The following is a 13,150-nucleotide window of genomic DNA, read 5'->3' as shown; positions in this document are numbered from 1 at the left end:
GAAGCAGGCTGCCTTCTTCCCACTAGCGGGATGCTGAGCAAGTGCTGTGTGTTTGGAGAGGGGGCTAGTCTCCCTCGCAGGGGGGTCATGCCAAGAAAGAGAGGAAGCCTCAATTTGCTGTGAGAGGAGGCCAGAGGAACCCCTGGGTGAGGCGCCTCGGTCTTGTATTTGTGCAGAGGTGGCCCCAAATAATGGGGGCAAGGTCCAGCTCTTTCCTGTAAGAGCCCTCTGTTCGGAAGCCAGGCCTAGAAGCATGCAGCTCTATACAATGTCAGCGATTTTGAGTCCCGTTTAGGAGAGGAAAGTAGGATACAAATAAATATACTACTACTGGTACTACTACTACTACTAAGTGAAGGTTTCCCCTTGACATTAAGTCTGGAGGGTGGTGCTCATCTCCATTTCTAAGCTGAAGAGCTGGCGTTGACACAGCAAGGCCACAAATCTTCTCATAGGCAATGGGAACAAACAAGGAGGGTGATTAGCTAGCACTGTTATAATGAATTTTCAACACACATGCTCCAGCAATAATAATAATAATAATAATAATAATAATAATAATAATATAAAGGTACAGGTTTTCCCTTGACATTGTCTAGTTGTGTCTGACTCTGGGGGTTGGTGCTCATCTCAATTTCTAAGCTAAAGAGCCGGTGTTGCCCATAGACACCTCCAAGGTCATGTGGCCAGGATGACTGCATGGAGTGCTGTTACCTTCCTGCTGGAGTGGTACTTATTGATGTACTCACATTTGCATGTTTTCGAACTGCTAGGTTGGCAGGAGCTGGGGCTAACAGCGAGAGCTCACCCCACTCTCTGGATTCGAACCTCCGATCTTTCGGTCAGCAAGTTCAGCAGCACAGCAGTTCAACTTGCTGCACCACCAGGGGCTCCTCCTCCTCATAATAGTAATAATAATAATAATAATAATAATAATAATAATAATAATATGTTTCCCCATCCAGCTCTCCATCCACCACAGAATGGCTGAGAGGGGGCTACATTAGAGGAGGGTGCTTTGGTCATTATTGGCTTTTACTGCCCAAAAAATCCTCATGCCAGTATAAGGTGAACTTGGGCCTGCATGTTGTACACATGCTAGATCCAGAAATGCAAAAACAAGAGGGAGGAGCCATGGGGTAAACAGAGGGAGGCATTTGGAGGACCCTAGATTTAAAAAAACATGCCCCCCAGCAGCATGGTCCTAATGGGGAGAAAGGGACAAAACCAGCAGGGAAAGTGATGGGATCACCACCAAAGCAAGGCCTTGTTTTCTGCTGCTCAGGAGACTAGGACGCAATGAAACAATGGCTTCAAACGACAGGAAAGGAGATTCCACCTGAACAGGAGGAAGAACTTCCCGACTGTGAGAGAGAGCTGTCCAGAAGTGGAACTCTTTGCCCTGGAGTGTGGCAGAGGCTCCTTCTTTGGAGGCTATAAAGCAGAGGCTGGGTGGCCATCTGTCAGGGGTGCTTTGAATGCGATTTTCCTGCTTCTTGGCAGAATGGGGTGGGACTGGATGGCCCATCAGGTCTCTTCCAACTCCAGGAGTCTATGATTCGGTGATTGTCATCTCCATTTCTAAGCCGAAGAGCCGGCGTTGACACAGCAAGGCCACAAATCTTCTCATAGACGATAGGAACAAACAAGGAGGCTGATTAGCTAGCACTGACATGATGAATTTTCAACACACATGCTCCAGCAATAATGATGATGATGATGATGATGATGATGATGATGCAAAGGTACAGGTTTTTCCCTGACATTAAGTCTAGTTGTGTCTGATTCTGGGGGTTGGTGGGATGAGTGTCTGTGAGAGGACGAGGAGGAGGAGGCAAGTAGGACCTGCAAGCACAACAAATGCAATTTGGGGAAACCACACATGTGTGTATGTGTGTGATAATGCAAGACTCTCCTTCTGTTTCTCTCCCTCCTGGGAGCGATGCCCACCGCAGTCCCCCGTTGCCTGGGCACTTGGCAAACTTGGCTCTGGAACCTCCTGCTTTCTGGAAGGGGCAAGGAGATCTGGTGCCAGGACGGGCAACAGGAGTTGGCCATTGCTAAACTCGGAGGGGAGTTTGTTACCCATTTCCTACTGTCCACTCACCTCCTCGCTTTGGGGAGCCTCCACTGGCCCAGTCTGGCCTTTGGGGCTCCTCTGCTGCCTTCATTTTGCTCCGAAGTTCTTGAATACAGTGTTCCCTTGCTACTTTGTGGTTCGCTTTTTGCAGACTCGCTGTTTTGCGGGTTTTGGCCTCCCAGTTTAGGAATGGTTGTCCTGACCGGCGTTCTAATCCCGCCTCGTGGCAACGATGGAGCGTGGAAGAGAGATAGCCAATCAAGAGAGATTGCAAAGCAAAGCAGAGACAGCTAGCAAAAAAAAGTGTGTGGTGCCTTTAAATCTCTTTTGCCTCACCGTCGGAACGCTATATACATATATAGCGTCCCTACTTTGCGGATTTTCGCTTTTCGCAGGTGGTCCTGAAACACAACACCCACGATACACTGTTCTCTCGCTACTTCGCGGTTCGCTTTTAGTGGACTCGCTGTTTTGCGGTTTTCAAAAAATATTAATTTAAAATATATATTATGGTATTTTTGCTTTCGCGGGTTTTTGTTGCCACCGCTCTCCGAGGCACTTTCCCATCTCAGTCCTCTCTCCCTCCAGCCTTGAAGGGCTTTTCCTTCCTTTCCTTTACTTTATTTTAAGTTTAGAAAGACTTAAAATAGTGTATAACTACTAAAATCTATAGAAATAAAAATGTAATGTTCGTTTGTGGGATTAACATAACTCAAAAGCCATTGGACTAATTGACACAAAATTTGGACACTACACCCCTAACAGACCAACAAGTGACCATCACTCATAAAATCCCCCCAAAAACAGTGGAAAGGACTTAAAAACCAAAATAAGCTAAATGACAAAAAGCTAAATGACAATATAGAAATAAAAAGGAAGGAAGGGGAGAAAGAAAGAAAGAAAGAAAAGAAAAAAGAAAAAGAGAGAGGGAGGGAAAGAAGGAAAGGGAGAAGGAAGCAAAGAGAGAAAGAAGGAAGGAAAGAGGTAGAGAAGGAAGAAAGGAGAGAAAGAAAAATGGGAGTGAAGAAAAGAGGAAAAGAAGGAGAGAAAGCGGGAGGGAAGAAAAGAAGGAAAGAGAGAAGGAAGGATGGAAGCAAAAAGCGAAGGAAGGAAAGAGGTAGGGAAGAAAGGAGAGAAAAGGGAAGGAAAAGAAAAAGGGGACAAGGAAGGAAAGAGGTAGAGAAGGAAGGGAGGAGAGAAGGAAAGAAGAAGGAAGGAAGGAAAGAGGGAGCAAAGGAAGGAACGTAACCCTCGCAATAAGTGAGGGAACACTGTATACTTTTCATGCTCAGCTGCAACTTGCTGGACTCTTTGGATCACCTTCTCCTGGATCTAGATCAGGCATGGGCAAACTTGGGCCCTCCAGGTGTTTTGGACTTCAACTCTCACAATTCCTAACAGCCAGAATTTGCCCATGCCTGATCTAGAGAGCTCAGAGATGTAAAGCCTCAGTTCTAGGCTCCAAAACAATATTGAGGCCTCAGTTCTAGGCTCCAAAACAATTCCAGGCATGAATTCTGTCCTTCTAACAGTCCTGTCACTCTCTTGCCACATTGCAGTATATCAGCTTGCAGTGGCCCTCAATGGCAATTTGACCAGTCTGCAAGCTGCTCTTGGTGACTGCCACCCCCCTCTTTCTTCTCCTTGCTTTCCAGACTACTTCTCCGTGGGCAGGGATGCGCTGCACATGGGTCTGATTCAATTAGGCCTCATTGGCTCTCCTTGTAAACAAGCAAATGAGCAGAAAGCTGCAGGCGAGGCCTCTTTCTATTTTCGTGCGTCTTCGAGGAGCCCATTGTGTCCTGGGGTTTTACACATGGGCACACATGGCCTTTTCCAGAATTGGGTGCTTCCAATGGTCCGCTTTCCTTTCCTTTGCTCCCACTCCGTCTTTTGAAAGCCAGGCCGAAGGGCATCTCATCTGGCGCCCATCACTGACTCACGCAAAGCACTGCAAGGCCCCCGGGCCACTCTCTGCCTGCCTTTGGCGACCAGAGCGCAGCACGGCCGGAGGCTGGACATGTTCCCTCACTAACTCAAGGCATTATGGCATTTAGGGCAGGAAGCGAAAGAGAGAAAAGCAGGGCACCGGAAGCCAAAGAAAATGCAATTGTGGGAGTTGAACTCACTGGGTCGCTGTGCGTTTTCTGGCCTGTCTGGTCATGTTCCAGAAGCATTCTCTTCCAATGTTTCACCCACATCTATGGCAGGCTTTGTCAGGGAAGTTACAGACAAGGAACAAACCGGGCCAGCTAATCACCTCCCAACAAAGGATCCCCACGCAGGAAGCAGCCAGGCTTTGAAGCTGCAAAGCCATTCAATGCTAATCAAGCCATAGATGTGGCTGAAACGTCAGGAGAGAATGCTTTTGGAACATGGCAAGACAGCCCGGAAAACGTACAGCAACCCAGTGATACTGGACATGAAAGCCTTCGACGACGAAATGCAAGAACTTTGAACCAAACTCTTGTCTGCTTGAGGCAAGTGTGAATGTTGCAATTGGCCCTGATTGCTTCCTGCCTGGAACTCCCCTGAGGATGCCTGCCACAGATGTGGGTGAAATGTCAGGAGAGAATGCTTCCTGAACATGGCCGGGAAAACGCACAGCGACCCAGTGATACTGGACATGAAAGCCTTTGACAACGAAATGGAAGAGCTTTGAACCAAACTCTTGTCTGCTTGAGGCAAGTGTGAATTTTGCAATTGGCCAGCTTGATTAGCATTGAATGGCCTTGCAGCTTTAAAGCTTGGTTGCCTCCTGCCTGGAGGAATCCTCTGTTGGGAGATTAGCTGGCCCTGATTGTTTCCTGTCTGGAATTCCTCCAAGGATGTCTGCCATAGATGTGGGTGAAACGTCAGGAGAGAATACTTCTTGAACACGGCCCGAAAAATGCACAGCAACCCAGTGATTCTGACCATGGAAGCCTTCGACAACAAAATGCAAGAGCTTTGAACCAAACTCTTGTCTGCTTGAGGCAAGTGTGAATATTGCAATTGGCTAGCTCAATTAGCATTGAATGGCCTTGCAGCTTTAAAGCTTGGTTGCTTCCTGCCTGGAGGAATCCTCTGTTGGGAGGTTATTAGCTGGCCCTGATTGTTTCCTGTCTGGAATTCCCCCGAGGATGCTTGCCATAGATGTGCATGAAATGTCAGGAGAGAATGCTTCTCGAACACAGCCCCGAAAAATCACAGTAAACTATGAAAGCCTTTGACAACGAAATGCAAGAGCTTTGAACCAAACTTTGAAGTGAACCCCCCTGCCCCAGAGGGGAAAGATCACCCTGGAGCATGTGCAGAGTGGGCTGCCCTTTCATCTTCAGGAAGGAGGGCTCACCCAGCAAACCAAGCGCCAGCCTTTCAAGATAATGGGTGCTGAATGGGACCAGACCCCACACAGAAAGCATTTGCCTCTGCTTACACATTGCCACCCTTCCAGCAAATGCAACCTTGCCCTGTAGATAATTGCTTTCACAAACCACACATTCATACTGAAAATGGTAATAATAAATACTGATTAAAAATTAATTTAAAACAGCAGCACAAGGCAAAACCAAGGCCCTTGAGGTACTCTTCCTGCACCTCGGTAGCCCCCAGCACATGGGCCGCCACTGAAAGTTTCCCTTTCCAATGTGTCACTCCTTTGGAGTCCAAGTACGGCTTGACTCCAGCTCCCATCAGGCAGTGCCGCAGAGTGCTGGGCATTTTCTGGGGCCGTTGTTTGCCTGCCTCCCCTGGGCCCTCTGCATTTGGTCCGTGCAAACAATCTGATATTCTGATGAGGATGATTAGTATGTGGGTGCCCACCTAGAAACCTCTAGACCAGCGTTTCTCAACCTGGGGGTCAGGACTCATGGGGGGGGGGTCACAAGGGGGGTTGCAAGGGGGGAGGGTCAAAAGGGTCACCAAAGACCATCAGAAAACACAATATTTTATGTTGGTCATGGGGGTTCTGTGTGGGAAGTTTGACTCAATTTTATCATAATGCTCTTTGATTGTAGGTGAACTATAAATCCCAGCAACTACAATTCCCAAGTGTTCCAAAAATCCACCAGTGTTTACTTTTGGGCATATTGGGTATTCATGCCAAACAAGATCCATCCTTGTTTGAGTCCACAGTGCTCTCTGGATGTAGGTGAACTACAGCTCCCAAACTCAAGGTCAATGTCCTTCAAACCCTTCTAGTATTTTCAGTTGACCACAGGAGTTCTGTGGGTCAAATTTGGTTCAATTCCGTTGTTGGTGGAGTTCATAGTGTTCTTTGATTGTAGGTGAACTATAAATCCCAGCAACTACAACTCCCAAATGTCAAGGTCTGATTTCCCCAAACTCCACCAGTGTTTACATTTGGGCATATTGAGTATCTGCGTCAAGTTTGGTCCAGAGCCATCATTGTTTGAGCCCACCATGCTCTCCAGATGTAGGTGAACTACAACTCCCAAACTGCCCACCAAAACCTAATGCCAGTTCCTCATGTTGTGGTGATCCTTAACCATAACATTAACAACAATAATTTATTTGTACCCCTCCACCACCTCCCTGGAGCAGTGTTTCTCCACCTTCCTAATGCCGCGACCCCGTAACACAGTTCCTCATGTTGTGGTGACCCCCAACCATAACATTATTTTCATTGCTACTTCATAACTGTAATTTTGCTACTGTTATGAATTGTCACGTAAATCTCTGATATGCAGGATGCATTTCCACTTAAATTGGGCACAAATACTCGATACGCCCAAATTTGAATGCTGGTGGGGTTGGGAGGGGAATTGATTTTGTCATTTGGGAGTTGTAGTTGCTGGGATTTATAGTTCACCTACAATAAAAAAGGATTTTGAACTCCACCAATGACTGAATTGGGCCAAACTTCTTACACAGAACTCCGATGACCAACAGAAAATACTGGAAGGGTTTGGTGGGCATTGTGTTTGGAAGTTGTAGTTTACCTACATCCATAGAACACTGTGGACCCAAACAATGATGGATCTGGACCAAACATGGCACGGATACTCAATATGTCCAGATGTGAACACTGGTGGAGTTAGGGGGAAATAGACCTTGACATGTCGGAGTTGTAGTTGCTGGGATTTATAGTTCACCTACAAACTCAGAGCATTCTGGACTCCACCAATGATGGAATTGAACCAAATTTGGCATGCTGAACTCCCATGACCAATAGAAAATGCTGTTTTCCGATGGTCTTTGACGACCCCTCTGACACCCCTCCACGCGTCCCCCCAGGTCTTCCGACGCCCAGGTTGAGAAACGCAGGTCTAGGCCTTGGTTCCAGATCCTCTACTGGTCCATGATGAGGAAAAGGAGGAGCAGGAGCGCGATGGGGAGGAAGACCAGCAGGAGGCTGAGGGCATCGGCCGCCGTCAAGGCTAAGAGAGCCAGGCGGTAGCCCCACTGGCAGCGTCGCTCCAGGCGCTCCAGGCGCTGGACCAGGCCTGGAGGGTAGCGCAGGCAGGGCAGGCAGCCTACAGTGCGCGAGGTGAGGAAGCGCACCCGGAAACGGTGCTCTAGGCCGCCCCAGAAGCCCGGGCGCCGAGGGGGCAGCGGGTGGAAGAGCAGGGAGGCTGCCACGGGGATCTCTTCAGTCGGATCCTCAGAGGCCCCCAGCAGCAGTAGCTCCTCCTGCAGCCGGCAGATCTCCCACTCCATCATGGGGGTCTTCTGGCGGCAGATGGGGCAGCGCACCCGGCCAATGTCAGCAGCACTGCCCGCCTCCATGATGGCCTGCAGGCACCTGCCACAGAGGACATGGCTGCAGTTCAGGGGGGCTGGGCGGTGCGCCTCCTGGTCATAGGGCTCCGTGCAGATGGGGCACTCTGGCTCCTCCGGGGACTCTTCCATTATGAGGCAACAGGACTCCAGTGCCATTGTTGCCCCGTCTTCTCCAAGTTCCTCCACTACCATTTGCTCCTCCTCCTCCTTGACCTCTTCCTCTGTGATCTCCTTCTCCTCGCCTTCGGACTGCTCCGCCTCCATGCAGATGGGACACTCCACCTCCTCAAGGGGCTCCTCCACCTGGATGCAACACAATTCCAATCCCACTTCCTCCTCCTCCTCAGTTTCTTCCTTTGTAGTCTCCTCCTCTATGTTTACATTCTCTGTTTGTCTGTGGAGCACTGCATCCTTCAAGGTGTCAACCGGAGGCTCGGCTCCTGTGCTACCCCCTAAAGGAAGCCCATGCCCGGCCTCTTCAATGGACTCCAGAATGTTGGCACTGCTGGGCAGAGGGCCTTCCAGGTCAGGGGGAGCTGAGGCTGCCGAAGGACTGAGGCCCAGAAGAGGTTCTCGCTTGGCAGCTCCTTGGTGTGTCTTGTCTTCTCCTTCCTCTTCTCCTTTCTCTGCCTCTTCCCATCTGGAACCACCTTGGCCTGGGGGGTCAAGGGGAGCTGAGGCTGCCGAAGGACTGAGGCCCAAAAGAGGGTCCCGCTCCGCAGCTCCTCGGTTTGGACCCAGGACTTCCTCCTTCTCTTCTCCTTCCTCCGCCTCTACCTCTTCCCATCTGTACCCACCTTGGCCTGGGGGGTCAAGGGGAGCTGAGGCTGCCGAAGGACTGAGGCCCAGAAGCGGTTCCCGCTCCACAGCTTCTCGGTTTGGATCCAGCACTTCCCCCTTCTCCTCTCCTTCCTCCACCTCAATATAATCTGCCTCTTCCCATCTGGACCCTGGGAGGCAGCTCACCGTTAGCACCACTTTTTCTGCCTCCGAGAGGGCCTTCGTTCTGGCTCTGCTTCTGGGCATCTTCCCCTCCGACTTCACTTCCTGCCCCCAAAGGCATGTGGCCCTGGGACCAGCAGCCTCCATCTCCTCCAAACTGGGGCTGAGAGCTGGGTCCGTCCCAAGGCCCCTGCTCTCGGAGTCCAAGGGGTCTGTCCCCATCGTGGTGGTCTCAGTATCCACAGCCTCAGTAGGCCCTCTGCCAGCTCAGAGGGCAGTTGCTCAGCCCCAGGGAGGCTCCTGACAGTGGGCAGCAACCTCCCATTTTGGGAATCTCCCCACAAGTCTCTCAAAAGGTCTCGGTCCGCACTCGCCGCCTTCTCCTTTTCCTCTGTGCTCCTGGCTCACTCCTCTGTACCTGCCAAATAAGACTGCCAACTCAGAGGGAGGGAGCGATGGAAGACAGGAAGCTGGCTGGCTGGCAGTTCCCAGGAAAGGCCAGGTGTGTCGGCATGCAGGGCTCTGAGCAAATCAGGGCAGAGCAGCTCCTGTGAGCCAGGTGGGGGTGGAGCCACCTACTCAGGTGAGGCCCCAGCTAGGCCTCCTGCCTCCTCCTCCTCCCTCTGTACCAAGCACGGCCTCAACAGCAGCCAAAACAAGGTGAAGGTACAGGTCGAGCCTCTTACCCGGCACAGCCTGGCCCTCCACTTACAAATGTACTGGGCGTAATTTCGTTTGGAAAGAAGCCCAAAGAGAGGGAGGGAGAGAGAGAGAGAGAGAGAAGCTTCCCTCTCTAAAGCAGTGTTTTTCAACCTGGGGGGGGGGGTGTCACCAAAGACCATCAGAAAACACATATTTCTGATGGTCCGAGGAACTCCTTTGGCAGAGAAGGCTGAAGATCTCTCTGCCTGACCTGCTCTTCCTTTTTGGAAATAGACAATGAATTCTCCCACCAAAAGCCCTCCTCCTGCTGTGATTGGCTGGCCTCTCAGCCAAGGGGAGGGCTGTTTCTGAGACTCCAAGCGGGGAGGGGAGAGCAGGCATGCTAAGCACATGGCAGCGTGTTGCGCATGTGCGGGTGAGGGAGAGTATGTGAGGCTGGAGTGAGGCTCGTGCCAGCGACTCCCTTGAAGACATGACGGTTCTGTGTGGGAAGTTTGCCCCAATTCTATCGTTGGTGGTGTTTAGAATGCTCTTTGACTATAGTTGAACTACAACTCCCAAATGTCAAGGTCTACTTTCTCCAAACACCACTACTGTTCACATGTGGGTATACTGAGGGTGTTGCGCATGTGCGAGCAAGGGGGAGCGTGTGAGACTGGAGGGAGGCTTGCGCCAGAGGCATGGGGGTCTCTGTGTGGAAAGTTTGGTGGGGTTCAGAATGCTCTTTGATTGTAGGTGAACTATACATCCCAGCAACTACAACATCAAGGTCTATTTCCCCCAATAATAATAATAATAATAATAATAATAATAATAATAATAATAATACAATATTATAAGTATCTATTTTACATTACATGCAGTATTACTAATAATATTACAGTATAATGGTATAGTACAATATAGTAATATATAATACTAATATTGTGCTATGATAATAATATGATATATTGTATTTACATTTTGCTTGTACACTACTCTGAGTCCCCCTCAGGGTCGGAAAGGCAGCATATAAATGTTGTAAATAAATAAATAAACCTCCACCAGTGGTCACATTTGGACATATTGAGTATTCATGCCAAGCATGGTCCAAATCCATCATTGTTTGAATCCACAATGCTCTCTGGATGTAGGTGAACTATAATTCCAAAAGTCAAAGTCAATGCTCACCAAATCCTTCCAATATTTTTTGTTGTTCATGGGAGTTCTGTGTGTCAAGTTTGGTTCATTTCCATCTTTGGTGGAGTTCAGAATGCTGTTTGATTGTAGGTGAACTATAAATCCCAGCAACTACAACTCCCAAATGAAGAGGTCTATTTTCCAAACTCCACCAGTGTTCACAATTGTGCGTATTGAGGAATCGTGCCAAGTTTGGTCCAGATCCATCATTGTTTGAGTCCACAGTGCTCTCTGGATGTAGGTGAACTACAACTCCCAAACTCAAGGTCAATCCCACCAAACCCTTCCAGGATTTTCTGTTGTTCATGGGAGTTCTGTGTGTCAAGATTGGTTCAATTCCATCTTTGGTGGAATTCAGAATGCTCTTTGATTGTAGGTGAACTATAAATCCCAGCAACTACAACTCCCAAATGTCAAGGTCTATTTCCCCCAATAATAATAATAATAATAATAATAATAATAATAATACGATATTATAATTATATATTTTACATTACATGTAATATTACTAATAATCTTACAGTATAATGATATGGTAAAATACAGAAATATATAATATTAATATTGTGCTATGGTAATAATATAATATATTGTATTTACATGTAAGCCGCTCTGAGTCCCCTTCAGGGTGAAAGAGGGCAGGGTATAATAGTTGCAAATAAATAAATAAATAAATAAATAAACCTCCGCCAGTGTTCACATTTGGGCATATTGAGTATCCGTGCCAAGTGTGGTCCAGACCCATCATTCTTTGAGACCACAGTGCTCTCTGGATGTAGGTGAACTACAACTCCCAAACGGCCCACCAAAACCTAATGCCACGACCCCTTAATACTTGCATCTGTCAGCATCCTCCCTTGGCATGAGGGCAGCATAATTGTTCTTCTCACCCATTTGTTCCACTTATTAGGGAGGGAGGAAGGAATCTGGGTCAGGCACCTCCTGACTCACCAGCCTGGGCCCAATGACTCCTGCGCAAGAGGAAGTGGATGGCAGGAGGAGGAGGAAGAGGAATGCAAGAGAGCCAGTCAGTTGGGAGAAGAGGAAGAAAGGGCACCCAGAGGTCATGCAGCACCCTCTTTCTTCTCACGCACCTCCCATATGTCTCTGCATCCCCAAAGCTCCACTGTTCTGCCTCACAAGAGGGGAAATAAGTGTGAAATATTAAAAATTAACAAGGTATTTTTAATTACAAAAATGTGACATAAGCACTGAAAGGGTTAAATGAATACAATGACTTAGCAAAAGCTGTAGATCATTATAAGCAGGTGTGCCTGTAGCTTAGTAGTCCTCAGTCTGTGAGAGAAAGGCCTCAGTGTGAGAGAGCCCTCAGTGTGAGAAGGCCTAAGTGAGAGCAGGGCCTCAGTGTTTATTTATTTATTTGATGCACTTATTAACCGCCATTCTCAGCCCATTAGGGCGACTCATGGCGGTGTACAATACACACAAAGGACAGTTACAAAGAAGCCAATTACAACAACATATAAACTATACAACAACTACAGACTACGCTAAAAATCCGCTTCGTCTCATAGTGGAATCATAACCAGTCTCATATTCCTTATTCCATTCCAGTCTTCTTGCCACATTGTTGTAGCACTTAATTAAATGCCCTCTCGAACAGCCATGTCTTAAGGCTTTTTCGAAAGGACATGAGGGAGGGCGCCTGTCTGATGTCTGCAGGGAGAGTGTTCCACAGCCGGGGGGCCACCACCGAGAAGGCCCTCTCCCTCGTGTTATGAGGAGAGTGTTATGAGGCCTCAGTATGAAAAGGACTCAAGTGTTAATTCATCTCAGTGTGTGAGAGAAGCGTCAGTCTGGGAAAGTCCTCAGTGTGAGAAGGCCTCAGTGTTTGAAGCTCCAGTGTGAAATCTGCTGTGTGTAAAAAAGTACAGAGTGAAACTTTTGTGAAAGATTCATTGTGAGAAGAAGCTCTGTTACGCCAGCTCCACTGGCTGCCTATCAGCTCCCGTGCTGGCTTTGGCCTATAAAGCCCTTAACGCAGTGGTTTTCAACCTGGGGTCCCCAGATGTTTTTGGCCTACAACTCCCAGAAATCCCAGCCAGTTTACCAACTGTTAGGATTTCTGGGAATTGAAGGCTAAAAACATCTGGGGACCCCAGGTTGAGAACCACTGCCTTAACGGTTCTGGCCCAGTTTACTTGTCCAAATGTATCTCCCGCTACGATCCACTTAGGGCCCTAAGATCATCTGAGAAGACCCTGCTCGTTGTCCCCCCATTGTCACAATCACGTCTGGCGAGGACAAGGGACAGGGCCTTTTCTGTGGTGGCCCCCAGGCTATGGAACTCCCTCCCCAGCGAAATTAGATGTGCTGCATCCCTCTTGGCCTTCCGGAAACAAGTAAATTCCTGGCTATGGGATCAGGCCTTTGGAGAGGACGTACCGACATGTTGACTTATGGACTGCCCTTGGATAATGATTTAAATCGGTGACCGCTGACTGTTTGTTGTCTGTTTTTATATTGTTTATACAGTTTGATACTGTTTATACTCTTTTACCATTTTGAGTCGCCCAAGGGCTGAGAAAAGTGGTATATAAA

At 48.5% G+C, this 13,150-nt stretch overlaps 2 protein-coding genes across 2 annotated transcripts in view; both read right to left on the bottom strand.

The window, feature by feature from the left end:
• CYSRT1 (cysteine rich tail 1) overlaps positions 1–13,150 on the bottom strand; it is a 42,030-nt gene that overhangs the window by 28,261 nt on the left and 619 nt on the right. The gene's annotated exons all lie outside the window — the stretch shown is intronic.
• On the bottom strand, positions 7,352–8,968 carry LOC132763848 (ring finger protein-like). The gene has a single exon (XM_067472237.1). The coding sequence runs from the start codon at positions 8,966–8,968 to the stop codon at positions 7,373–7,375; it is 1,596 nt and encodes a 531-aa protein (XP_067328338.1). The 3' UTR covers positions 7,352–7,372.

Source organism: Anolis sagrei, chromosome 11, assembly GCF_037176765.1.
Source record: "Anolis sagrei isolate rAnoSag1 chromosome 11, rAnoSag1.mat, whole genome shotgun sequence".
Lineage (NCBI taxonomy): Eukaryota > Metazoa > Chordata > Lepidosauria > Squamata > Dactyloidae > Anolis > Anolis sagrei.
The sequence above is the reverse complement of the archived record's forward strand: the minus strand, read 5'-3'. Positions and strand labels throughout refer to the sequence as shown.

Bases quoted from the DNA above. Each gene is read 5' to 3' on its own strand.
- LOC132763848 (XM_067472237.1), bottom strand. From the start codon at position 8,968: ATGGGGACAGACCCCTTGGACTCCGAGAGCAGGGGCCTTGGGACGGAC.